The sequence below is a fragment of the Podarcis pityusensis genome (genome assembly GCF_964106645.2).
Source record: "Podarcis pityusensis genome assembly, chromosome: 3".
Taxonomy (NCBI): Eukaryota; Metazoa; Chordata; class Lepidosauria; order Squamata; family Lacertidae; genus Podarcis; species Podarcis pityusensis.
In genome coordinates, this window is record NC_138026.1 from 111,891,838 (window position 1) to 111,919,177 (window position 27,340).

The 27,340-nt window shown below is 44.9% G+C and overlaps 1 protein-coding gene and 1 long non-coding RNA gene across 5 annotated transcripts in view; one reads left to right on the forward strand and one right to left on the reverse strand.

Moving 5' to 3' along the window:
- The window catches only part of EFEMP1 (EGF containing fibulin extracellular matrix protein 1), a 131,712-nt gene that overhangs the window by 38,838 nt on the left and 65,534 nt on the right, over positions 1-27,340 (reverse strand). For 2 of the 4 annotated variants that reach the window (XR_013984776.1, XR_013984777.1), the window contains exon 12: positions 25,681-27,150. Coding sequence is in view for 2 of the 4 variants with exons in the window: in XM_081001092.1 (XP_080857218.1) it covers positions 26,992-27,150 (159 nt within the window). In the remaining 2 variants the exon portion in view is untranslated. Of the gene's footprint in view, positions 1-25,680; positions 27,151-27,340 lie in introns of those variants that run through there. The other 2 variants (XM_081001092.1, XM_081001091.1) reach the window with 2 other exon arrangements.
- Positions 22,046-26,888, forward strand: LOC308474724. The gene is made up of 2 exons (XR_013984897.1): positions 22,046-25,611; positions 25,668-26,888. It is a non-coding gene; the product is annotated as an uncharacterized lncRNA (long non-coding RNA).

The window sequence follows — 27,340 nt, forward strand, 5'->3', positions numbered from 1 at the left end:
ATCTAGCCTGGGGAGGGAAAAAATTATCTCTGCACATAGGTGGCCTCTCTGTTTATTAACTTCATTCAACCGTCTTGTGCACTAATTGAGATCTCAAAAACACTGTATAAAAACAATGGCTGCTCCCAGACAATCTGTTTCTTGGGCATACATTCTGATTTGCCTGCACAAAGTTTATGGGGAGGTTAGACAATGTTTGCTATTTACTGAGCATCCATTCTGATTTTTTTCTGGGAGAAATTATGTGACAGTGTATTAAGCAGCCATTATCCCACACTTTCCAGTGCGCTTCCTAGTCACTTTCCTTAGTGCAAAAAGCCCTATTTTGTTTTGGTGTGTGTGTAGGGAAAGCGGGTTTGTTGTGCAAGAGCTTTAATTGCACAACCTGAATGTGCTGTTATGTCCTTGTCACTATTATTTGGGTGGGATTTAGTCTGGGAGTACCAAGTGTCTGAGTACAAGGACTGAATGCAGAAGGGCTGGATGAACGGAAGCCAGAAAACAATGAGTTAATGATGGTAGTAAGGATGTAAGAAGGCATGGTCTCCTGATTCGCCCTGTATTTGTCACATGCAGCCCTGTTTCCGTTCCACTGCGGGTTGTATTCTTCATATCCTGTGTTCATCTCACCACCTACTGTTGTGAAAATTCCTTAATTTATTAATTTACTTAATTACTTAAATAAACTACTTAAATTATTACTTAATTACGTAATTTACATAAGTAATTATGTAAATTATGTAGTCGTTATGTTATCCCACTTTATTCATTTGTCATAGTGGCTAGCAGCCATTGATGGCTTTGTCCCTCATGAATTTGTCAAACCTTTTAAAGCCATTTAAGTTGGTGACTGCTACTTCCCAGATCACTACTGGGAAAACCAGAGCTTTAACAATACGGACCTTTGTTGACAAGGTGATGTCTCTGCTTTTCAAGATGCCTAGGTTTGTCAAAAGCAAGAAGTACTGAAAACAAAAGGCTTTTAAATTGCACAAACTTTCTCTCTTTCTCGACAGATTCCTTTTCTCTACCATTAGGTGGCACCAATTAGCTGGTTAACCACATGCCCAACTTTTATTAAACTTTTTCGGTCTTCCACGTTCTTTTATGGAGGTTCAGTGACAATGGGCAATAATAATAATAATAATTTATTATTATTAAATTATTAGAAGGCCCTCTGCCTGGTTCCCTGTAACTTGGCTTCTCGCAGTGAGGGAACCGCCAGAAGGCGGCAAAACCTTGTTATATCATTACATCAAAAGTTGTTACAGCATATTCACAGACATACCTCATGTTGCATCCCCTTCAAGTTACGTCTTTTCAAGTTGCGTCCTGTGGCAACCCGGAATTACTGTAACGGTTACTTCCGGGTTTCACCACTCGCGCATGCACAGAAGCACTAAATCGCGCCATGTGCTTGCGCAGACACGGCACTTCTGGATGCAAATGCTTCAAGTTGTAGAGGTTAGTCCTTGTATGCCCTGCGGAGGACCTTAAGGTCCACAAATGACAACACTTTGGAGGTCCCAGGTCACAAGGTGGTTAGATTGGTCTCAACTAGGGCCAGGGCCTTTTGAGTACTGGCCCCGGCTCGGTGGAACGCTCTGTCACAAGAGACCAGGGCCCTGCGGAACTTGAAATCTTTCTGCAGGGCCTGCAACACAGAGTTGTTCCGCCTGGCCTTTGGTTTGGACTCAGTCTGACCCTTATGTTTCCCTCCTCTTATGGTCTTGATTTATCGGCTACTTTTAAAATTCATTTTAAATTGCATTTTAACCTGTACAGTGGTACCTCGGGTTAAGAACTTAATTCGTTCCGGAGGTCCGTTCTTAACCTGAAACTGTTCTTAACCTGAAGCACCACTTTAGCTAATGGGGCCTCCCGCTGCCGCCGTGCCTCCGGAGCACGATTTCTGTTCTGATTCTGAAGCAAAGTTGTTAACCCGAGGTACTATTTCTGGGTTAGCGGAGTCTGTAACCTGAAGCGAATGTAACCTGAAGCGTATGTAACCCGAGGTACCACTGTATTTTAAATTGGTTTTGTTTTGTTTCTCCCCCCCCCCCCCCATTATGTTTTTACTATGATTTTATTGGTGTTAACTGCCCTGAGCCCGGCTCTGGCCGGGGAGGGCAGGGTATAAATAAAATTTATTATTTATTAAATTTCTTACTTCTGCAACTCGAGGTTCCACTGTATATATATTTTTAAAAGCCTGCCCCCCACCCCGAACAAATTTAGCTGCAAATGCACTTCTGGAACAAGGATTCCCACATTCACGTTAGAAGAACTTCGTGGATCAGACCAATGGCTCATCTACTCCATCCTGTTCTGTCAGCGGCCACTCAGATACCTTTGGGAAGCCCGAAAGCAGGATTTGAGCACAAGAGCAACACTGTCCCTTCCTGTGGTTTCCAGCAACTGGTGTTCAGAAGCATGGATGCCTATAACAGCAGAGGCTGCGCATAGCCATCATGGCCAGAAGCCATGAATAGTTCTCTCCTCCGTGAATTAATCTAACCCTCTAAATCTACAGCCAACTGACTCATTGTGTTAGCACATTGATTTCTACGAGAGCCAGTATGGCGTAGTGGTTAAGAGCTGTCGTCTCGTTATCTGGGGAACCGGGTTCGCATCTCCGCTCCTCCACATGCAGCTGCTGGGTGACCTTGGGCTAGTCACACTTCTCTGAAGTCTCTCAGCCCCACTCACCTCACAGAGTGTTTGTTGTGGGGGAGGAAGGGAAAGGAGAATGTTAGCCGCTTTGAGACTCCTTAAGGGAAGTGGAAGCGACGCAGGTGGCGCTGTGGGTTAAACCACAGAGCCTAGGACTTGCCGATCAGAAGGTTGGCGGTTCGAAACCCCTTGACGCGGTGAGCTCCTGTTGCTTGGTCCCAGCTCCTGCCAACCTAGCAGTTTGAAAGCACGTCAAAGTGCAAGTAGATAAATAGGTACCGCTCTGGCGGGAAGGTAAACGGCGTTTCCGTGCGCTGCTCTGGTTCACCAGAAGCGGCTTAGTCATGCTGGCCACATGACCCGGAAGCTGTACTCTGGCTCCCTCGGCCAATAAAGCGAGATGAGCGCCTCAACCCCAGAGTTGGTCATGACTGGACCTAATGGTCAGGGGTCCCTTTACCTTTTAAGGGGAGTGAAAGGCGGGATATCAAATCCAATTCTTCTTCTTCTACTTGTGCACAGGCCCAGTCAGGGGGGGGGGGACATATGGGCCACTTGGCCCGGGCCTCTGATTCCAAAGGGGGCCTCGGTCAGCATGTTCACAATCCCAGGGGATGCACTGGGGTGAACGTGGAGGAGCAAAGGCGGCGGAGGGCAGATTCTCTGGGGCCATGGCTGGCAGCGTGAGAGAAAAGCTTCCCTGGTGTCGGGGGCGGGGTCTGTGATTGGCACCATAGAGGAGCGTGGAACGGGCGCTGGGAGGGTGGAGGCGACCAAGGTTCCAGCATCCAGCGCAGCGCAAACGTGATGGTGGACCATGTTTTTCATGTTGTTAAAAGTTGGTGAGTTTTTGTTTGAAATCTTGTTTGCCAAAAATTAAAACCACACGTACCTTAAATATAAGTGTGTTGGCTTTCTTATCGCTAATTTTTTTTTTTTTTTGAAAATGATGAAAAATTGATGAAGATGTGGCCATTTGTTTAAAATTTTGTTGACTAGGCCAGGAATATTACTTACACCCGAGGAGTACATATAGCTCAATGAAGATAAAATTTGGTGGAAACCATATTTTTTAAAGAAATAGTGGCTTATGAGCAATAGTGGCTTTCTCACAAGCACACATCTTTTTAAAGAGTAGAATAAGAAGACGGAGAAGTTTTAATAATAATTATAATTTAATTATAAATAATAGTCAAAGTTGTCTACTTAAAAATAGATTTTTAAATACATTATTGAACTATTAAAAATTGTAGAATATATTTTAAAATGAATAATGTATTTATTGTAAAATGTATTTAAAATTATAATACATTATTTAAAAATTACGTTATATTCTTACTTATTTATAAGACTTCAGTTATCCCCAGGGTAAAAAAAAAAGCGGGGGGGCGGGGGGGGTGGCACATTATCTACCTGGCCCGGGCCTCTGCCTGGCTCTGCAAGGGCCTGCTTGTGCAATGGGACTTTCCCTCCTCTCCTCCTCTGCGTTCCCCCTAAAGTCATTCTGGGGGCTCCCACATCCCTCTGGGGCAAGTTTAGCAAAGGTGTGGGGTGCGCACAGGGAGAGAAAGCGTTGAGTCCTGTTGTGCATGTTATGTACTGAAGTTCTCACCCTGGGCCAGCAGGGGGATACTGTAGATAGTTTTCACTCAGGTCCACATATGCAAATAAGGGATTGAAAGTGACGTTCAGTGATTGGATAGTTACAGAAAGTTGTTACTGTTGCATTGTGGAGCTCTATATAAGCAGGCTGGCTGAACCCTTCAGTTCAGTTCTGTTCTGGCCAGTGAATAAACAAGAGCTGTTTGAAGAATCGCTGTGTCGTCTGATATGTTCACCCACAACTTAACTGTGCAAGTGGTTTTTCTTGCGCAGACAGTACGAGTTAGTTTGATACCACCCTAGATGACTTAAGTTTTTGCCCTCCCTCTCTTGAGTAACAAGAGCCACCTTCCAGCCATCTGAGGTTAGAGGGAGGTCTGGACTGAGTAAATGATTTCCCGGTAAATTTTAGCTGCAACACCTGACGCCTTTACGCAGGAGATACTGCTCACCTGAACTGTTGCCAACCCCAAATCAATCGGGTGGCCCATTTTCTTCCTGGAATTGTTCGGCCCCACCCACATTGCCAAGAATATTTCTTTTCATCCTGTGTAAACCAAACTTCCAAGGAAAGAGAATTAGGAAAGAGAGCTTAAGGGTTTCCCTTTTCTTTCTGATTTATATGTTGCCACAGATAGCAGCAGCTGGAAAATGCAAACCACCCAGAAGTTTTTAATTGGGGAGGGGTGGGAAGGTTAGTTTAGAAGGATCTTGAACCGAGGAAGAGTTTCAACAATCCAGAGATGTCATCTTGCATAAAGCTTTCAGACGCAGAAGGAGAATTCAAATTCTTTTGCCGCATAGCTGTTCTATGACTAGGCTTGGCAGGTCATGATTTTAACAGGGCTCAAGAAAGAAGATAACTTCCTTCTGAAGACAGCTTATATATTACTGTTTAATTTTTTAATTTTTCTTAACAAACAAAAACAGACAATACACAAGAAAAGAAAACAAACAAACAAGCCAGACATCAACAACCAAATAAGAAATACAACACGAGGAGCTTTCGATGATAAAGTCAAAAGAAAGATGAAAAATCAGGAGTAAATGAACTGGGTTCAGTTGTTGTTGTTGTTGTTTAGTCGTTTCCGACTCTTCGTGACCCCATGGACCAGAGCATGCCAGGCACTCCTGTCTTCCACTGCCTCCCGCAGTTTGGTCAAACTCATGCTGGTAGCTTCGAGAACACTATCCAACCATCTCGTCCTCTGTCATCCCCTTCTCCTTGTGCCCTCCATCTTTCCCAACATCAGGGTCTTTTCCAGGGAGTCTTCTCTTCTCATGAGGTGACCAAAGTATTGGAGCCTCAGCTTCAGGATCTGTCCTTCCAGTGAGCACTCAGGGCTGATTTCCTTCAGAATGGAGAGGTTTGATCTTCTTGCAGTCCATGGGACTCTCAAGAGTCTCCTCCAGCACTGTAATTCAAAAACATCAATTCTTCAGCGATCAGCCTTCTTTATGGTCCAGCTCTCACTTCCATACATCACTACTGGGAAAACCATAGCTTTAACTATATGGACCTTTGTTGGCAAGGTGATGTCTCTGCTTTTTAAGTTGCTGTCTAGGTTTGTCATTGCTTTTCTCCCAAGAAGCAGGCGTCTTTTAATTTCGTGACTGCTGTCACGTGACTGCTGGGTTCAATTACAAAATTATAAATGGGGTATAAAAAATAGGGACATTCCAGGCTCTAATCAGAAGCAAGGATGACTTTTATAATTCCAGGACTGGGACACTTGGAGGGTCTTTAAAAAAGCAAACCAAACTGAATTTCTTCCTCATTCCCAATGGCGCATAGGGGATACACCTTTCCCCACCTGATGATCTTCTGCTGCAACACCTACTCTGTGGGAGTCTTGTGGATAGTAGGAGAGGATATATTGATTAAATAGTATCCTTCCTCACAGCACCAGTGAGCTGGTAGCATTCTCCTGTATACTGCAGGAAGTTGGTAGATTTGTTAGAATCTCTTGAGTTAAGCTATCCAGTCTGGCTTGTCCAGATTGGATTGATCCTGGTAAATTCCCTTTGTTCCCTCTTAAAAAAGAATAAAGACACCACAGTCTTTTCTTGAAAGTAATAAAAAGTTTACTTACATTCAGTTCACAGTAGGATCCTGAAGGCAGGCTTTAGCTTGTACTGTGGTACCGCGGGTTAAGTGTTTAATTCGTTCCAGTGGTCCGTTCTTAACCCGAAACTGTTCTTAACCTGAAGCACCACTTTAGCAAATGGGGCCTCCCGCTGCTGCCGCACTGCCAGAGCACGATTTCTGTTCTCAACCTGAAGCAAAGTTCTTAACCCGAGGTAATATTTCTGGGTTAGCGGAGTCTGTAACCTGAAGCATATGTAACCTGAAGCGTATGTAACCTGAAGCGTATGTAACCCGAGGTACCACTGTAGTTACAGAAGAGAGTGTGAGTTCGTCTCGTATGGGGATTGAGCCCATGTGCTGCTGGCTAAGAGCCAGCAGACAGCAAAAGCATCAAGATGGAATAAAGCGAAGGAGAAGGAAAGATGGCTGCGTGACCAGTCCTTTTATGGGGTCTCTCAGGGTCATGCCCATCTACCTGGTCTGATGCAGGGGGAGGATGCTCCAGGCCAGGTGTGACAGGAAGTCCTCCTGGCTGGAGCAACATTCCCCTGTGTGTCCACTCTAGGCAAACAGGAAATGTAGTATTTGACTGCTTTTGTGATGTTACATCCCACATTCTCCACTTTTCTCATAGGCAGGGTTGCTAAGAACTGGGCAATACGATAAACTAAGCAGAACAAGAATCAACACTTTGAGTAGGCCCATCTGTATCAGTGATCCATGTGACGGTCACCTCCAGGCTTGACTACTGTAATTCGCTCTATGCGGGGCTGCCCTTGAAGCTGTCCCAGAAACTCCAGCGGGTGCAGAATGTAGCAGCGAGGCTCCTCACGGGGTCTCTGCCATGGGAGCATATTCACCCAGTGCTTTTCCAGCTGCACTGGCTCCCGGTGGAGTACAGGGTCAGATTTAAGGTGCTGGTTTTGACCTTTAAAGCCCTTCACGGCCTAGGACCCTTGTACCTACAGGACCGCCTCTCCCAGTATGCCCCACGGAGAGCCTCATAAATAGCAACACCCTAGTGGTCCCGGGCCCTAAGGAAGTTAGATTAGCCTCAACCAGAGCCAGGGCCTTTTCAACACTGGCTCCGGCCTGGTGGAATGCTCTGCCTCATAAGACCAGGGCCCTGCAGGATCTGATTTCTTTCCGCAGGGCCTGTAAGACAGAGTTGTTCCACCTGGCCTTTGGCTTGGAGCCAATTTGATTCCCTCCCCCTCTTTCTTTTTCCTTTTCCTTTCTCCTCCTGTGATGAGGCTACATTTTAATATTTTAATGTTTCAATATTTTAATGTTGTATTTTAATTTTGTTTTTAAGTTGTATTCATTCAACTTGTTATTATTATGGCTTGTTAGCCGCCCTGAGCCCAGCCTTGGCTGGGGAGGGCGAGGTATAATTAAAATTATTATTATTATTATTATTATTATTATTATTATTATTATTCCTGCTAAGTGCAGAACAGGCTTTGGGGTAGCAGAACGCTGAACTCTTCTGGTGGTAAGTCTAATCCTGTTAGTTAAGTCCAACAGTGTAGGACGAAAAACCAAATGAAAACATCAGGATTGTTCCCATAACTTTTTTTCCCCCTCATCAGACTTGGAATAGAGGCATGGGAAAGGGTTTTAGCTTTTCGGTTCCAGGATAAACCGACTCGCAGCCGCCACTCAAGTAACTTGCCAAACGCAAATGCCATTCAGAAGACCTGCTTGAGACTTCATAAATTCTACCTGCCATGCAAAAATGCATGTGACTTCACTCTGCTGGGTGGGATTATTGAGCCAGGATAAGAAAATGTTTTCTTTTTTGATATGTAAATATGAAGCATGGCAACAGCAACCACTGAAAATCAGCAAAATAGACCAGAACCAAGCAAGGAAGAAAAATAAAGAAAGATAGGACCTACCCACACCTTTTAGGGCTGATTCCGCACTAATAATAATAATAATAATAATAATAATAATAATAATAGTCGTCTTTTAAAAGTCAAGTAGTTGTTTATCTGTTTGACATCTGATGGGGGCGTGTTCCACAGGGCGAGCGCCCTGGATGAAGGTCTGATGATCTGTTTGAAAGTGGATGGGAGATTATTGGATCAATAAACTGTCAGACAGAATGAGCTAATATGCTTCTCATGCTGCCTTATACTGAGGACTCAGCTACATTAGTCAAAAAACGTTTTGAATGTGTTAAAAACATGCAACACCAGATGGCACCAGAGAGCAAAACAATTTCTACGTGATTTTTACATAGCGGGTTTTTTTGTTATAATGATTAATTTCTGACTCATTTATAGCATTATTTTTCCTGTGTGTAGATCCACCCTGAGTCAGATCATCTAGTCAGTATTTTCTACACTGACTGGTAGTAACTCTCCAGGGTTTCAGGCAGGGATATTCTCAGTCTTACCTGGAAATGAAATGTCCCCTTCATGGATCACTGCCTTGCCATGGCGAAGGGGCTTGAATAACTCGTACAAGCTATGAGCTATGCCGTGCAGGGCCACCCAAGATGGACAGGTCATAGTGGAGAGTTCTGACCAAGTGTGATCCACCTGGAGCAGGAACCGGCAAGCCACTCCAGTATCTCTGCCAAGAAAACTCCATGGACAAAGACAACAGGCATATAAAAGTTATGACGCTGGAAGATGAGCCCCTCAGGTCAGAAGGCGTCCAACATGCTACTGAGGAAGAGCGGAGGACAAGTACAAGTAGATTCAGAGCTGATGAAGCGGCTGGGCCAAAGCCGAAAGGACGCTCAGTTGCGGATATGCCTGGAAGCGAAAGGAAAGTCCAATGCTGTAAAAATATCAACAACCTCAGATATGCAGATGACACAACCTTGATGGCAGAAAGTGAGGAGGAATTAAAGAACCTTTTATTGAGGGTGAAAGAGGAGAGCACAAAATATGGTCTGAAGCTCAACATCAAAAAAACAAAGATCATGGCCACTGATCCCATCACCTCCTGGCAAACAGAAGGGGAAGAAATGGAGGCAGTGAGAGATTTTACTTTCTTGGGCTCCATGATCACTGCAGATGGTGACAGCAGCCATGAAATTAAAAGACACCTGCTTCTTGGGAGAAAAGTGATGACAAACCTAGACAGCATCTTAAAAAGTAGAGACATCACCTTGCCAACAAAGGTCCGTATAGTTAAAGCTATGGTTTTCCCAGTAGTGATGTATGGCAGTGAGAGCTGGACCATAAAGAAGGCTGATCGCCAAAGAATTGATGCTTTTGAATTATGGTGCTGGAGGAGACTCTTGAGAGTCCCATGGACTGCAAGAAGGTCAAACCTCTCCATTCTGAAGGAAATCAGCCCTGAGTGCTCACTGGAAGGACAGGTCGTGAAGCTGAGGCTCCAATATTTGGCCACCTCATGAGAAGAGAAGACTCCCTGGAAAAGACCCTGATGTTGGGAAAGATGGAGGGCACAAGGAGAAGGGGACGACAGAGGACGAGATGGTTGGATAGTGTTCTCGAAGCTACCAGCATGAGTTTGACCAAACTGTGGGAGGCAGTGGAAGACAGAAGTGCCTGGCGTGCTCTGGTCCATGGGGTCACAAAGAGTCGGATACGACTAAACGACTAAGCAACAACAACCTGGAAATGTCAGCTCAGGATCTTCTGTATGCAAGAAAGATGCTCTCTCACTGAGCTATAGCGCGCGCGAGAGAAAGACCTAAACACTGATGGTATGGACACCCGAATAATGTACAGGACTGCGGAGTTGGGGCATGTTAGAAATTTATCAAATAATGCATGGTCCAGAGAAAATTTAAGAGAGAAGTTTAGAAATACTAGAAACCAGGTTTCTCCCCCAGAAACCTATTCCCATAAACTTATTTGTTACAAGGGAGCTTTGTATGTTCCTATTCATTTTATGGAGTTACTGTTTATTTTATATTTAGAAAAGCATTTGAACTGATATACTTGCAGGAGAACATCTGAGAAGCTCAGCCTAAAGGCGGTTGTGCAGCTTTTCGGATCTGCTTAATTTAGCAACCTTGAATAGTCCCCTTGTATTCCCACAACAGGAAAACACACACACTACTAAAGCATTTGTAGGGTAGCAGCTCAGATTTACAAACTGTAAAGCTCCCCACAAATACTTTTGATAGCGACAAATCCTCCGGCTTTGGAAGACCACCCAGCCTTTGGGTATTGTGTGATATAAAATGACCTCCTGATTTTTCCATCAGCTCAAACAGAGGAGCCTGTTGTACATTCACATGATGTAATATGTACATATGGTAAAAACACTCATATGGCAACCTAGGGTGTAATAGGAGATACGTTGCTTGTTCTTTGAATTGCCATCATTAAGCAACTCGAAGAGAGAGAGAAACTACTTACTGCTCAGCTTTCCATTTAAACCTCGCTGCCTTAAAAGTGGACATTCAGAAAGCCAGAAATTAAATGTTAAGAGCTGCTTCATGCTGAAATCCAATGCATATCAAATTCCAGAGGGGTAGCCACATTAGCCTGTGGTAGCAAACAACATTAATGAACCCTTGTGGCACTTTAAAAGCTAACAAGACTAGCGTTGTGTGCAAGCCCATCTCCAGTAACGAAAGCCTTACCTAGTGCCCAGTTTCCTTGGCATGAAGGTCAGCAGAGACTGTGGAAAAACCAGAACATCCCATTTTTTCTTGTGAGAGAACGGTGGCCATTTTGGATGCAATATCGTGTGATTTTGCGCTGTGATCCCCTCCCCCAAAAGCACTTTTTTGAGGGCTGTGATATCACGCGGGGCCCCCAAACACGTGTTTCTGGGCACCGTGCCCCAAAAAGCACTTTTTTGGCGGGGTGGGGGGAATCATGGCATGAAATCACGGTTTTGAAAATGGCCGCTGTTCTCATGTGAGAAAAAATGGGAAGAAGGCATCCCGGAAGATTGTGTGCCAGATTTTGCCGCAAAGGTGTTGGAGGTCCGGGAATCAGCGTGTTTTTACATGAGTAGAATGTGTCCTTTTATTTAAAATGCGTCTCTGGGTTATTTGTGGGGCATAGGAATTCGTTCACCCCCCCCCCATATAGTCCGGCCCCCTACAAGGTCTGAGGGACAGTGGATCGGCCCCCTGCTGAAAAAGTTTGCTGACCCCTGTACTAAATGAAGCACAGTGTGGTTCTAATGAATAGAGATAAGTTTTCATCTCTTCCTCACAACACTGCGGTCGTTCGCAACAAAGCTGGATGATGGAAGATTCAGGGCAGGCAAAAGGAAGGGTGTTTTTATCGCAGTGTTATGTACTGAGCTGAATCCTAGAACAATAGGATCCAGAATGCAGCAGTCTGTTTTTTTAAAAAATGATATTTATTAAAATTTCAGAAAGAAAAAATTACATAATTAAAAATAAAAGAGACAAGGGAAAATATAGGGGGGAAAAAAGAGAAAAAACATACAAAATACAAAGTATAGAATTTTTTTTAGAAAAAAACACTTAAAAAGAAATTAATCCTTCCGTATCTTACATTTCATTTCCTTGCTTCCCTGACCTCCTCTTGCCTCCCTTTTTTGTATTCCAATTCAATTGGTTAATTCAGCAATTCCTTTCCCTCTTTGTTTTTGTCTTCGTCCTTTAACTTAATATATTATAGCTTTAGATTCTCACCTATTAACCAGCCATTTTTTCATACACCTTTATGACATTGCTGCTAGAACCACTTAACTTCATTCTGACATCATTCTAACATTCATTAATTTTACAATATTTCTGTAAATAGTCTTTAAATTTCTTCCAATCTTCTTCCACCGACTCTTCTCCCTGGTCTCGGATTCTGCCAGTCATTTCCGCCAATTCCATGTAGTCCATCACCTTCATCTGCCATTCTTCCAGAGTGGGTAGATCTTGTGTCTTCCAATACTTTGCAATAAGTATTCTTGCTGCTGTTGTACAGAATGCAGCAGTCTGATTGGTCTGCAGGAGCCACCCAATCCAGCTCCAGGTGGAAGTGAATCAGCGACCTGGTTGGCCTGCAGGAGCAGCCAATCAGGCTTCTGGAGGAGGTGAATCCGCAACCTGATTGGCCTACAGGAGCAGCCCGGAGTTAGCCAATCACGCGGGGCCCATTGTGTTATTGATGTATATATAGCTAGACGTTTTGGGGAACGTTTCATTTATTGCTACTGTGAGCTGAATAAAGAGCATGAAAATCACACTCGACTCCGAGTATACTTCACGCAGCATGCTGTTAAACGGTGGACTCCTGCAAAATGTCATGATGGCCACCAACATGGACGGCTTTGGAAGGGGATAGGCAAATTCGGGGAGGGTTAAGCTATCAATGGCTGCTAGCCCCAAACTACTTTACTTACGAGACCACCTTACTTCACATGTGCCTAACTCGACTGCTTCAATCTGAGGAACGTAATGCTTTGCTGTAATTTTCCCCCAGCACCTGCTTAAAACATTTTTGTTTAGGCAAGCCTGCCCAGATATGTAGAATATCAACATGTGTTTTAAATCTGTTTTTAACTTATCTCTGATTTTAATTATTTTTTGAATGCTTTCAATAGCTGTTTTTAACTCTTCTGCTGCCAGCTTTATTGTCAATTGCTTTTGTAAACTGCTTGGAGGGGTGTTTTCTTCTTACAATCAAGCAGTCTGTGTGTGTGTGTATGTGGTGGTTTTATATTTTATAATATAGTGGTGTGAGAGGAAGGAGGAAATGGAATTCAGATTTTGAGCATTTTCAGCGGAGGAGAAAGAAGGAAAAAAATGTTCCCCTGCAGATATTGCTGCAAAACGACTCCCATCATCCTATGCCCTTTTAAAATGCATATAATTCAGAAGGCAGTTGGGCCGGATCCGGCCCCAGGGCCTTAGTTTGCCTACCCATGGTTTAGTACATTGCTATGCATCATTTTATACACCTCTGTCCTGTCCATCCCCCTTACTTGGCTTTTACCCCCTCAGAGACGTCCGCCCGTTGCCTTTCCTGGCCTTTCGTCCCAGGTGAGTTACCTGAGAGAAATTCCTATGAATTCCAGCTTCACACGCTACTGATGTTGGGGTGGGGGTGGGGTGGGGCCTGCTCTCTTCACAGCTGACAGCCCTTTAAAAATGTTTCCTTGGCCTGAGGAGAACATACAGACTCGCTTCGGCGCCTGGAGGCACAATTTTTAGCCACATCCATGGAGACCAACATCTATGACAACATCAAAACAAATCAGTCTATCAGTGCAATGTAACACTACATACTGAACCCATATATCATCGGAGCCACTTCCAAGAATTTCACCACACCTGCAAAGGAAAATTTCGCAAGACAATATAGACATCCAACTGCGGCTGTGAGCAGGACTATAAAATCCACCACATGTATAGCTGGCTTTATATTTTAAAGTACCTTCCTTTACTCACTGCCCCCCATCTTTGACCATGCCCATTCCAATAAAGAAACATATTAGGATTATTTTAAGTAATCATAATAATTTTCCAATTTTATTATCGAACATTCTGGTTGTTCTGGCAGAGCTTTTGGAGAAAAGAAGAAGCATCAGGTGTTTTTTTTTACTGTTGCACAGGAAATCCCAAGATAATTGTTTGTCGCTTGCATTATGGAGGGCAAACTGGGTAAACCACTTTAAAATCCTTGCATTAGGTTAGTTTGCAGCACAACTGCATAACACACATGCTCGGTTTACAAGCCACTCAGTTGCCCCCAAACACCACACATTCAGTGTCTTTTTCAAGCCCTTAATATAGGAGCAACAGGGCCAGCCCAATACATTTGGGCACCTGAGGTGAACCACAAAATGGCAGCCAGGGAAGAAAAAGTTGAGTGAAGATCTACACTGGGAACAAGAAGCGGGGAATCAAATCAACCTAACATGTCAGTTGAAGTGGAAATCAAAGGCCGTCGCAGAGGGAAAGGGGACCACTCTGAATTATACTGGGTGGGTGCAGACCCCAAGAGACGCCAGAGGGCATAGGAGGCAACTCCTACGAGCTGAGGTCCCTTCAGCCCCCAATAAAATATTTGAGGGGGCACCCCCAAGTTGATGGGCACTGCCATTCCAAAGGCATGTGAGCTCCATGTCTTGTGATTGATTAGGCGGGACAGGGCTTACCTGGGTCCCCCACCCCAATATTTTATTCAAGTTGGCACCACTTCCAGACGGCAGTCCCTGCCATTTCCTCCTTAGGGGTGACAGGAGACCAACAGCGCCTCCTATCTGCCAAAAGCCCACTGTAGAGGGGCCATGGCAGGGCAGCTGAGGAGGAGGCGGCAGTGCGCAATGCATTCCTTGGAGGCCGGATTTGCTGCCTCTCTGGATTCTGCCGCCTGAGGCTTTTGCCTCACCTTGCCTCATGGGTGAGCCAGCCCTGATGAGCAAAGTACTGTTCTTCTCCTCCTCTTCCTCCTTCTCCTCCTCCTCCTCCTCCTCGGTAGGGCCTTCTCAGTAGTGGCACCTGCCCTGTGGAACGCCCTCCCAGCAGATGTCAAGGCAATAAACAACTATTTTACTTTTAAAAGACAACTGAAGGCAGCCCTGTCTAGGGAAGTTTTTAATGTCTGATGCTGTATTGTTTTTAATTTTTGGTGGAAGCTGCCCAGAGTGACTGGGGAAACCCAGCCAGATGGGTGGGGTATAAATAATAAATAATAATTCTTCTTCTTCTTCTTCTTCTTCTTCTTCTTCTTCTTCTTCTTCTTCTTCACCTCCTCCTCCTCCTCCTCCTCCTCCTCCTTCATTAAGAAAAGCACCACTGAGCTAATCCATTTTTGTCAATTTTGTGCACTGAGATTATGGTCTTCCAGATTACTTATTTGAATCACCGATTAACGTGCTGAGGAATCTATTTACAGGTTTGAGATTTCACACTGAGCTCACAGCCTGTTTGGCCTGGATGCCTGTTCATAGGGATGGAAGGGCGTGACAGTTTACTTTCCCTCAATTTCTCATTTTTCCAATTTTAAATTCAGTTCTTCACATTTCTGCAGGGAATGCAAATCTGACAGATTCATCTTCAAATGTGAACTGAATTGAAATTCTCCTACACCCACACCTGTACACAATCATTTTGTACCTGGGGCCAGGAAGGAGTGAAAAATATTGTTCATTATGTGTAGGGTTTTGAAAAAAATCTCCAAAAAATTTGAAGTTTTTGAGCTATTTTTAAGGAAATTCGCCAAAAATCAACACTTCCAACATTCCATATAGGTTGTCATATGTCCAGGTATTCCTGGACATTTTCACAATTTCTGGAAATTCCATCTGGACACTATTTCCAACAGATGTATCCTGGATATGTCTGGAAAACCCAGACGTATAAGTCATATTGCTCCCTATAGAATTCTTCTAGGGATATATTTTTAAAAGAAATTCCCCAGAGGGATAAAAACATGTGACTTGTTGATGGATGGAGATAAATACCCTGCATAAAAGTTTCCTATGGACTCTGCTGCATTAAAAATGTTTTAAATGTGTTGTAAAGTGCAATATACAAATATGACACCAGATGGCGACAGTGAGCTACGCCAAATTCAATGTATTTTTCAAAACTTTTTTATGTGTATATAGATTCCACCTATGTTTTCCTTAGATCAGACATGTATAGCATGGGGTCCTATGTGCTGGGGACCATCAATGTTGAAATGTACAGTGGTACAGTGGACGCTCAGGTTGCGAATGTGATCCGTGTGGGAGGCACGTTCGCAACCTGCAGTGTTCACAACCTGCAGCACCACGTCTGCGCACGCGCGGGTTGTGATTTGGTGCTTCTGCGCATGTGCAAAGTGCGATTTAGCGCTTCTGTGCATGCGCAACTGAAACCCAAAAGTAACCCATTCCAGTACTTCCAGGTTTCGGCGTGTCCATAACCCAAAAAAACGCAACCTGAAGCGTCTGTAACCCAAGGTATGGCTGTACTTTGGGTTACAAACACCTCGGGTTACAAACACTTCGGGTTACAGACTCCGCTAACCCGGAAGTAGTACCTCAGGTTAAGAACTTTACCTCAGGATGAGAACAGAAATCGCGCGATGGCAGCAAGGCGGCAGCGGGAGGCCCTATTAGCTAAAGTGGTACCTCAGGTTAATAACGGTTTCAGGTTAAGAACGGACCTCTGGAACCAGAGGTACCACTGTACCTCTACACTGCTTGTATTTTTGTGATAGTCAGTGGTTTGTAACAAATAAATCTGGCTGCCTGACCTCGGAGGATTGGGGCCGGCACTACTGTTAGGCAGAGCGAGACAGCTGCCTCAGGCAGCAGATACTGGAAGACAGGGTTATGGCAACAACGTGCCAGAGGACAGACATTGTTAAGTTGTGGCTGAACATATCAGACGACACAGCGATTCTTCAAACAGCTCTTGTTTATTCACAGGCCTGAACTGAACTGAACTGAAGGGTTCAGCCAGCCTGCTTATATAGAGCTCCAGTACAACGCAACTGTAACAACTTTCTGTATCCAATCACTGAACGTCACTTTCAATCCCTTATTTGCATATGTGGACCTGAGTGAAAGCTATCTACAGTATCCCCCTGCTGACCCAGGGTGAGAACTTCAGTACATAACAGACATTGTGCCAGGTAATCCCTCTGCCCACAAAGTTAGCCTGCTGTTGCTCTCAGATGTAGTGCAGAATGCCATACTGTCACACTTTCCCCTAATATAAGCATTCAAACTGAACCAAATTTCTCCCGTGTCTCTAAATCTGGGTGCCACTCACTCCATCATTGCCCCTTTCAGTAGCTCTTGCATTTTCAGTTCCTTGCCTTTTGCAGACTGTGTCTTTGCCCCCAAGTATCTGGTGAAGGTTTTGATCCTGCCCCCGGGGAAGTAGGAGCTTGTCTCCAAGCCAACAAACTGCCAAGGGGCCTCTCTTCTCCAAAAGCACAGACTCTCTCCTTCCAAGACATTCAGACAATTTAGGCTGGCTCCCCAGGAATGTTGGCATTCGAGAGAGGTGCCCATTTGCATCTACAGGCTGGCAGAGCTATACATAGACGGGTGCACTCCAGTTAAAAGGAAATCTTTCTGGGTGGCATTATAAAATATCATAATTCGGAGTGTGTGTGTATGAAATAGAACTCTCTAGACCCATAACAGACTTATCCAGAATTCTGTGAATGTTTTAGTGCTTGATTAAAGATTTGAAATGGATAATTTCGGGCTTCCCCCTTTATAAGCATTCCAGAGCAAAGACAGAGCTCTTCCTCTCCCATTAAGGTTTCATGTTACTATTTTTGATCCTCGTGACTCTTTTCTGTGTGTATAAAACAGCCAGTGCCTCTCAATAAGGCCTCAACATGTTGCTTCGCATTTCCTCGCTCGCTTCATCCCTTCGCCAGATCCTTATTTTGCTGTTGTTGTTATTTTAAAAGATCTCATGAGACAAAAATAGCCTTGTTAAATATTAGGATTAAAAGATAAAGGCCCCAGGACACTAAACACAGCTCCGGATTTGGAAGGAGGGGGAAACTTGGTTGCCGTCATTTATAGAAACCATTTGGAGGCACTATTTTTTTAAAAAAAAGTAAAAACTGGGTACAGTGGTACCTCGGGTTAAGTACTTAATTTGTTCTAGAGGTCCGTTCTTAACCTGAAACTGTTCTTAACCTGAAGCACCACCTTAGCTAATGGGGCCTCCTGCTGCTGCCGCCCCACCGCCACATGATTTCTGTTCTCATCCTGAAGCAAAGTTCTTAACCTGAAGCACTATTTTTGGGTTAGCGGAGTCTGTAACCTGAAGCATATGTAACCTGAAGCGTATGTAACCCGAGGTACCACTGTACTGAGTTTTGGGTGGATTATTTCTCTCTCACATACACACCTGCACTCGGACAGCCCCACAGTCACACCCACCCACCTACCCAAATTTACATTGAGCCTTGAAGTCATATCCAGATGTTAAACTGTCCAGCCCAAACTCTGTACCACTTACCAGATTGTCCCAGGCTTTGCGACATTTCAGACATTTTGGGGATTCCTCTCAAGAATCAGAACAAGGGCAGGGGCCCTTTAGGTTAAAGCCACATTTCCTTTGGGGAAATGGTTATGTACTGAAGTTCTCACCTTGGGCCAGCAGGGGGATACTGTAGATAGTTCAGGTCCACATAGGCAAATAAGGGATCAAATGTGACGTTCAGTGATTGGATAGTTACAGAAAATGGTTACTGTTGCGTTGTAGTGGAGCGCTATATAAGCAGGCTGGCTGATTGGATGGTTACAGAAAATGGTTACTGTTGCGTTGTAGTGGAGCTCTGTATAAGCAGGCTGGCTGAACCCTTCAGTTCAGTTCTGTTCTAGCCTGTGAATAAACAAGAGCTGTTTGAAGAATCGCTGTGTCGTCTGATATGTTTACCTACAACTTAGCAGAAATTGAGTTGGGTGACCGCAGAGGATGTAGGAAAGAATTAGAGCCCAAAGTGTTTGGTACTACATTTTTTTGTCTGCCACCCTGTTTTCTTTCTCCCTCCGTGCCACCCCCTTTTCTGCAACAGAATACGGGAGTCCAGACCTTCCTGGGTCTTCTACAGTGGAGTCATCCGAATCAGAAAATGGTCATGCCACACCCTTAGGATGGGCAGCGGGAAGTACTGGCTTCATAGGCTCATATAAAGGTAAAGGTAAAGGGCCCCTAAGGGACGCGGGGGGCGCTGTGGTCTAAACCACAGAGCCTAGGGCTTGCTGATCAGAAGGTCGGCGGTTCGAATCCCCGTGATAGGGTGAGCTCCCGTTGCTCGGTCCCTGCTCCTGCCAACCTAGCAGTTCGAAAGCACGTCAAGTGCAAGTAGATAAATAGGTACCACTCTGGCGGGAAGGTAAACAGCGTTTCCGTGTGCTGCTCTGGTTCACCAGAAGCGGCTTAGTCATGCTGGCCACATGACTCGGAAGCTGTCTGTGGACAAACGCCGGCTCCCTCGGCCTATAGAACGAGATGAGAGCACAACACCAGAGTTGTCCGCGACTGGACCTAATGGTCAGGGGTACCTTTACCTTTACAGTGGTGCCTCGCAAGACGAAAAGAATCCGTTCCGCGAGTCTCTTCGTCTTGCGGATTTTTTCGTCTTGCGAAGCAAGCCCATTAGAGGTTTAGCGCTTAGCGCTACAGTATTAGCTGATAAACGGCTTAGTATCAGCTGTTAAGCGGCTTAAAGATCAGCTGATAAGCGGCTTAGCATCAGCTGTTAAGCGGCTTAAAGATCAGCTGATAAGCGGCTTAGCATCAACTGTTAAGCGGCTTAAAGATCAGTTGATAAGCGGCTTAGCATCAGCTGTTAAGCGGCTTAGCCATCAGCTGATAAGCGGTTTAGCAGCTTGGGAAAAAGGGGGGGGGGAGGAAAAAAACCCTGCAGGAACTCGCAAGACATTTTCGTCTTGCGAAGCAAGCACATAGGAAATTCGTTTTGCGAAGCACCTCCAAAACGGAAAACCCTTTCGTCTAGCGGGTTTTCCGTCTTGCGAGGCATTCGTCTTGCGGGGCACCACTGTACCTTTAAAGGACCCCTGGATGGTTAAGTCCAGTCAAAGACAACTATGGAATTGCGGCGCTCATCTCGCTTTCAGGCCAAGGTAGCCGGTGTTTGTCTACAGACAGCTTTCTGGGTCATTTGGCCCGTGTGACTAAACCGCTTCTGGTGCAACGGAACACCGTGATGGAAGCCAGAGTGCACGGAAACACCGTTTACCTTCCCGCCACAGCAGTACCTATTTATCTACTTACACTGGTGTGCTTTTGAACTGCTAGGTTGGGACAGAACAATGGGAGCTTACTCCGTAGCAGGGATTCGAACTGCCGACCTTCTGATCGGCAAGCCCAAGAGGCTCAGTGGTTTAGACCACAGCGCCACCTGCCACCTTTGCTCATATAAGAACACTTATGGAACTTCCTTACACACCCTTCGCCTTCTGCTTCCTTTGGTGACGTTTTCAGGTCACTTCTGGCTTCAGTGTGATATATTGGATGACCCTAAAACAGTCACAGCCTGTACTTTCTTCAAGGGACCGCCTAGCCTGTTATCAGCAGAGAATTCAGAGCAAAAGGTGTTATTGGGGCTTATTTGTTTCTTCAAGGATCCGAAATGTCAATGGTTAGGCTAATCGCCGGGTGGTCCTCAGCCATTTTTCAAAAACTGTCTTGACGCACAATTCAAAACAAGGCATCTGATCCCTGTATTGTATAAATATTAGTTTGTAGGGAGGTAAAAAGAAACTATGTAAGAAATATGTAACTGTGCAGTATAAAGTAATGGATAGACAAACTACAGTGAGATTAATTGAAAGTCAGTTTTAAACTTCTTTTCTATAAATTTTATAATTGTGTTCAATACCAGGACTATATATGATGATAATTATATTAATCTTCTTATATCTTATAGTGTGGTGGTTTGTTTGATTTTTCTGTTATTTGTTTGTTTGAATGTATGTTTGTTTACTTGTATGTACGTCTGTTTTTCATATATGTATTTATTTTAAATTAATAAAGATATATTTTAAAAAAACAGGGCATCTGAGGGGTACAGCACATCACTCCTCTTTCAATTTGCATCCGTCAGCAACGATCGGGGTGGTGCATGAAGTACATGGACAAAAGCCCTTAACTGAGCAACTGCATAATATTATTCCTAGCCAGAGACGGCTCAAAGCTCCCAATTTTTACCAAAAGGCCCTGCCTTTTGCTAACGTATACACAAGCCCGCACAAAATAAACAGCCCTGTTTAACATCTGCTTTTGCCTAAATAGAAAAAGCAGTTGATATATTTCCCCACCCGCACCCTCTCTCCTTTCAATTGTGACAATAATTTACTCTGCTGGCCAGATGAAATAAGATTTGCCTCCCCCCGTGGCCCACCCCCTGCCCCCAACAACAACCAGATGCGGCTTGTATCAATGCAGGTGTTCCCCCAGCTGGGAAATATGGAAATCTGCCATCCAGCAGGGATGATGGTTTGTGATAGAAATGCGAGGGCGTTAAAAATAATTCAAGTAAGAGGAGGCTTTTCTCCCTGGGGTGGAGTGGGGGGGGGCCTCCCATATGCAGAACATACGATGGGGGAAGCAGCTGGGCTGCCGTTGAGCCGAAGAGTTATAAAGTTAGAAACGTATTTGGCCTTTTCAAAACATAAGCAACAGCCCGCTGCCATGGAAACGGATTTCAACAGTAAACTCCTGTTTTTTAAGACTTCCAAACATAATAATCCCATTAGACTCATGTTCAGGTGGTCTCAAAGAAGTGAATGAACTCGGTTACTATGTCCACGAGAGTCTTGTTTACTCAAGGCTTCTATATTTACCGCCAGCATCCATGTTTCTGGGAAGAGGCAGCATTTTACAATCGGTCCTATTTTAAGGCCCACGATCTTTGATAGTGGCAGAAGCAAAGAGAGGCAGATGAAAGGGGAATGGGCCCTGTGTTGGTTGCTATTTTAAAGTGCCTTAGGAGTGTCTCCACCCCCATCGTTCTGCCCGGATACTGAGCTCCAGCGCCGAGGGCCTTCTGGCGGTTCCCTCACTGCGAGAAGCCAAGTTACAGGGAACCAGGCAGAGGGCCTTCTCGGTGGTGGCACCCACCCTGTGGAACGCCCTCCCACCAGATGTCAGAGAAAAGAACAACTACTAGACTTTTAGAAGGCAGCCCTCTTTAGGGAAGCTTTTAATGTTTAACAGACCATTGTATTTTAATACTTTGTTTGAAGCTGCCCAGAGTGACTGGGGAAATAAATAATAAATTATTATTACAGTGGTACCTCGGGTTAAGAACTTAATTCGTTCTGGAGGTCCATTCTTAACCTGAAACTGTTCTTAACCTGAGGTACCACTTTAGTTAATGGGGCCTCCCGCTGCCACCGCACCGCTGCCGCGCAATTTCTGTTCTCATCTTGAAGCAATGTTCTTAACCTGAGGTACTATTTCTGGGTTAGTGGAGTCTGTAACCTGAAGCGTCTGTAACCCGAAGTACCACTGTATTATTATTATAGTGCATATAGGAAGGCAGGTGAACTCTGGGCTCGTGGGATCTACTTTGTTTTTCACAAAAAACCGCAAGATCTGCCAACCAGAGCCACAGGTATCTTAACAGAAACGGTCCATTTGTCCAGCCTATGAGTTCTGTTGTCCACAATTCCACAGCAGTTTGCAATATTATCATTTTTAAGAAGTCCCATATGAATTTTGGGCAGTGGAACACAGAGGCAGTAAGTGCCACCTTAGTTGGGTATAAGTCCTTTTGCTAATGTTTGCTGGTGCTGACTTGTGACAGGACCTCTTCGGTGGTGGTTCCCTGGTGATGTAATGCCTTCCCTAGTGAGGTGTGCCTGTCTCCTTCACTGTTAACTTTCAAGAGGCATTTGAAAACATTCCCAGGTGACTGACTGGTTGTTCCTGGCAACCCTGTGATCAATAGGTAGACTAAAAATTGTAATTGTAATTGCTTTTTGAATTTTTAAATCTGTTTTAGAATGCTTTTCCTTTGTTTTAAAATTGTGTATCTGTCTGTGCCCTGGGAAGGGTGGGATACAAATTCAATCAATAAACATGCAATACATTGACAGGAAGCATTTTTCCTGTTCTCAATTGTCCCTTTTCTGAATGATTCAGGGAAGATGCTCTCTCCCACTACGAAGTCACAGGCAGATGCGCAGCTGATGTAAACTTGTGTGTTTCATTCACATTAGCAACACAATCCACTGACATATACCAGCTGCTGATCTGGTTTCTTTGAGCTGTCCTTTTAAGATAAAATAACTCGCAAGACAAAGCAAGTCCACTAAAAAAAGTTTATTTACTTATTTCTTTATTTTTTATAAAAAATTGTACATCAAAGACTTCATTATGGTTTTTCAATGAAGAAACAGGAGAAGGTTTTACATATTACAAAGGGATGTATTCAGTTCCAGGTTTTACTACCATTGTTTTTTTTTAAATGAACACTGTACATTTAGAATTGCAAATCTGAGTTATAAAACAGATATATAGGATGAGTAAGGCACTGCTGTATTGTAGAAAGTTTAACAAAGGGGAGCCAGCTCTTGGATCCCAAATTCTGAAAAAAAACAACACAAGTCAAAGCCAAAAATGGTTTAAAAAGAAAAAGAGAACAACGTAGAAGCAGCTGTTTTTTCAATTGGGGGATCTTAGTATACAAACATATATTCCCCCACCCCCTCCTTTGCTCAGGAACTAGAAAGAAGCAAGGAACAATACTCATGCAGAAACATTTCTCCAAATGATGTTGTCTTTCCATTGGGAGCTTCACTCATTGTTGGCAAAGCTTCTTCCTTATGTCCCATTTTTCTTGGAAAAGATAAAATGGTAACAAGTGGTATGGAAACACCCAGTGCGAACTATTTTCTCTTTATGATGCTCATTAATCCCAGATCAGTTAAACAACAAGAACACAAAAATCGAATAGGAGAGAAAACATAGGTGTCTGAGGAATTAATTCTTCTTTTTTTATAACCTCTATCCACATTGTTTAATGTGGGCGAGCTATCTTACTGTTAGATTTCTTAACGGTGTTAGATGGTCTTAATGGTGTGTCCGTAGGTGACTGTGGAGGCCAGTTCTGGATCTACACATCCTTCCACAGTGGGGACATAGGTTTCTGGGTGGGAGTCGATCATTTGAACGGCCTGTTCTGATTGAAGCGCTTTGAGCACAACGTGGGTTTGTGGACAATGGGATGTACAAATAAACCACCTGAAGTGTAGGTGGGTTCCCACGAGGCAAGACACAGTGATAACAGCAAGAACCTCTACTGAACTACAGAACTGGACAACAGGGGCAAAGCAACTGCTTATATACATTTCTGAAGGCCTGGGCCACTTCCACTCCCAATGTGATTGGCTGTCTAAACTTCCAACCTGCGAATTATAACTCAGAGTTTAAGGGCCAATGGCAGAGGCCCAAATCCTGAAATGTTCTGTGATTGGATGTCATGTATCGAATCAGAACACAGGGGCTCAGAATCCTTAGTCAAGACTCAAGCTCAGGCAAACACAGACCACTTAATACACAGCAACACCTACGACAAGGACTGGGAAACCTACACTCATAGCTGTCAACTTACAGATTTGAAAATAAGGGACCAGCAGCCTCGAAAATAAGGGATCAGCAGCCAAAATAAGGGATTTTAGTCAACCAGCAGCCAAACGAAGCCTCAAGCGGTGGTTCCCACAGTGCAGCAACCCGGCAAAGGGGATGCAGCAAGGAAAACCACCGTCTTCTCTCCGCTGGGAAGCGCTGAGCAAAGGCGAGTCCCCAGGCAACGTGGCTGATTTGATCGGCACAAGGCATGCAAGCTCCACCCCCCAGTCGTTCTTAGACTTGTTATTGGGTGAGCAATGCAGCCAAGCAACACAGTTGGAGCCTCCCTCCTCCCTGGCCGGCAGGCAGGGAGGGAGAGGAGCTGCTTCCTTTGAAACCCAGGGAATTTAAGGGACATCATCAATAAGGGACAGCAGCGGGACACAGCGCTGGGATAAGGGACTTTCCCGCCAAATAAGGGACGGTTGACAGCTGTGCCTACACTCTGAATGCCAAATGTCGTCCTCCGTTCCCCTACATCAGGCTCTTGGGAATCTGCCTAGGCCACACCCCCTTCTCAGGCCACACCTCTGCCCCCTGCCCAAGTGCTTTTGCCTTGCTGAAATGCACGCTTGAACTGCAATGATGCCTCGGTGGAGGACAGCAAGGCATATGAATGAGTTTCTGCGTCAAAAACACAGACCTCTGCATGGCTGAAAAGTTGTCTTGCTGTACAAAGGCAGGAGTCACATCTGTTGCTTTGCTCGCCTTCCCCTCTGGGCACACTCACTTTTGCAGCTGGCCCCACCCACCACTGCCATGTGGCCCCTGGGAGGCTTCCGACGAGGGGCTGTGGCCCTCGGTTTATAAAAGATTCCCTCCCGCATAGATTCTATGACCACCAGGCTTTTGAACCCAGGGACACTTTCCAACCAGTACAAAGTGCATTCAAGTCCCGCTGATTTTAAACGCCATTGGGACATCAAAAGTGGCCCTCTCTGGCTGGGTCCCCCCTGCAGATGTGCTTCAGTGTGCACACGAAGCTCTTCGGTATGCTAGCAGTACTATTTCACCCACGTCTACAGAGGAACGTACAGTGGTACCTCGGGTTACATACGCTTCAGGTTACATACGCTTCAGGTTACAGACTCTGCTAACCCAGAAATAGTGCTTCAGGTTAAGAACTTTGCTTCAGGATCAGAACAGAAATCATGCTCCGGCAGCACGGCAGCAGCAGGAGGCCCCATTAGCTAAAGTGGTGCTTCAGGTTAAGAACAGTTTCAGTTTAAGAACAAAATAAAAAAATTTAAGAAAAAAAAAAAGTTTAAGAACAGACCTCCGGAACGAATTAAGTACTTAACCCGAGGTAACACTGTACTTGAAATTGGGCTTCTTCCATTGAAGTAAGCAGGGCAGCCCTTGCAAAGAGAAGAACATCATCTCCGCTGGGCTCATTTCCCCATAAAAAATCAGTGGGAATAGGTGAAGCACTATCCAATCCAGGATCTCATACAGTGGTACCTCTGGTTGCGAACAGGATCCGTTCTGGAGCCCCATTCGCAACCAGAGCAGAACGTAACCTGTGCCTGCGCATGCACGGGTCGCGATTCGCCGCTTCTACGCATGCGCGAGACACCATTTTGAGCTTCTGTGCATGCGCGAGCGGCAAAACCCGAAAGTAACCCTTTCCGGTAAAAGATTTAACCCGAAGCATCTTTAACCCGAGGTATGACTGTAATAAAAAAGTGTTAGCCTTCAGTCAAAACTAATTTTTACTTTTAATTTTTAATTTTAACAGTCTGTATTTTAAGCTGATGTCCTGCTATTCTAGAAAGAAAATGAGAAAGGCAACAATTATAGCCCTATTCTCATTTCCAAACCGTGAGGGGAGGGGTGGTGGTGAGATTTTGGCCTCTGGCCTTGTCCTTCTGCCTCCCCAACCTCTGTGTATTCAGTGGAAAGTGTGGCTGGACCCCAGTTATGCATGAAAACTCTTTCATGCGATTGGAAAGCCTCTGTGATTGGGGTCCTCCGTGGTGTGCGCACAGAGCCAATGCACGTGCGGTTTCCATGTGCACATCGCTCTTCCACCACTTCCATCAAACACATGAGGGTCTGGGGCAAAGCCAGTGGGTACGACCAGTGGCGTAGCGTGGGTTGTCAGCACCCGGGGCAAGGCAAGTAATTTGCACCCCCTAACCCATGGATTTGCCCCCCCCTAACCCGTGGATTTGCGCCCCCTAACCCTAACCCCACGGTGTTGCGCCCGGTGCGGCCGGCCCCCCCCTGCACCCCCCACGCTACGCCACTGGGTACGACCCCACTCTTCTCAGTGGGAATAGTGCTGCTGTGCAGTCGGTGTGTGACTTACATGCGCAAGGAATCAGGTGGGGAGAAATGCCGTCTTTATACAGAAGGTTTGCAATGCCCAGGTTATATTGCTGAAACACATATCCTACTCTTGAATTATAAGCATAACAGCGTGGTTACAAGTACTAATTTCCTTAATAAAGGGGCTTTCCCTTCCCCTTTTAAAAAACAAAACAAACACACCCCGTAAATTCTATAAATAAAGTCGTAAGTGCTTCATTTAAGGGAATATTTCTTTGGCTGCTGTGGGTGCTTGCGAGTGGCTTAGCTGCAGAGGCTAAAAGGGGTATGGGCCTACAATTAGCGTTAATCTCAGCACGGAACTCGACCGATAGTTCATACTGTTGACGGTCAGCAACTCCAGGTCAATGATATGTTCTCGAGGTCCCGTTAACGGTTTCACCAACACAAGCATTGCGCTCACAGAGCTTGTTTGCTGAAAGAAAATAAGGAATTGGAAGTTATCACCTGGAAATGTCTGGCTCCACCCCACCCACCTGGAAGTAAGTTTCAAAGAGCAGTGTTTTCACTGACTTATGGATAGGGATGTTAGAGAGTGGAAATTGCCAATGTTCACTTATTTGCCCCATGTCTGGAATGAACATTTGTCCAGCAAAATAATCGGT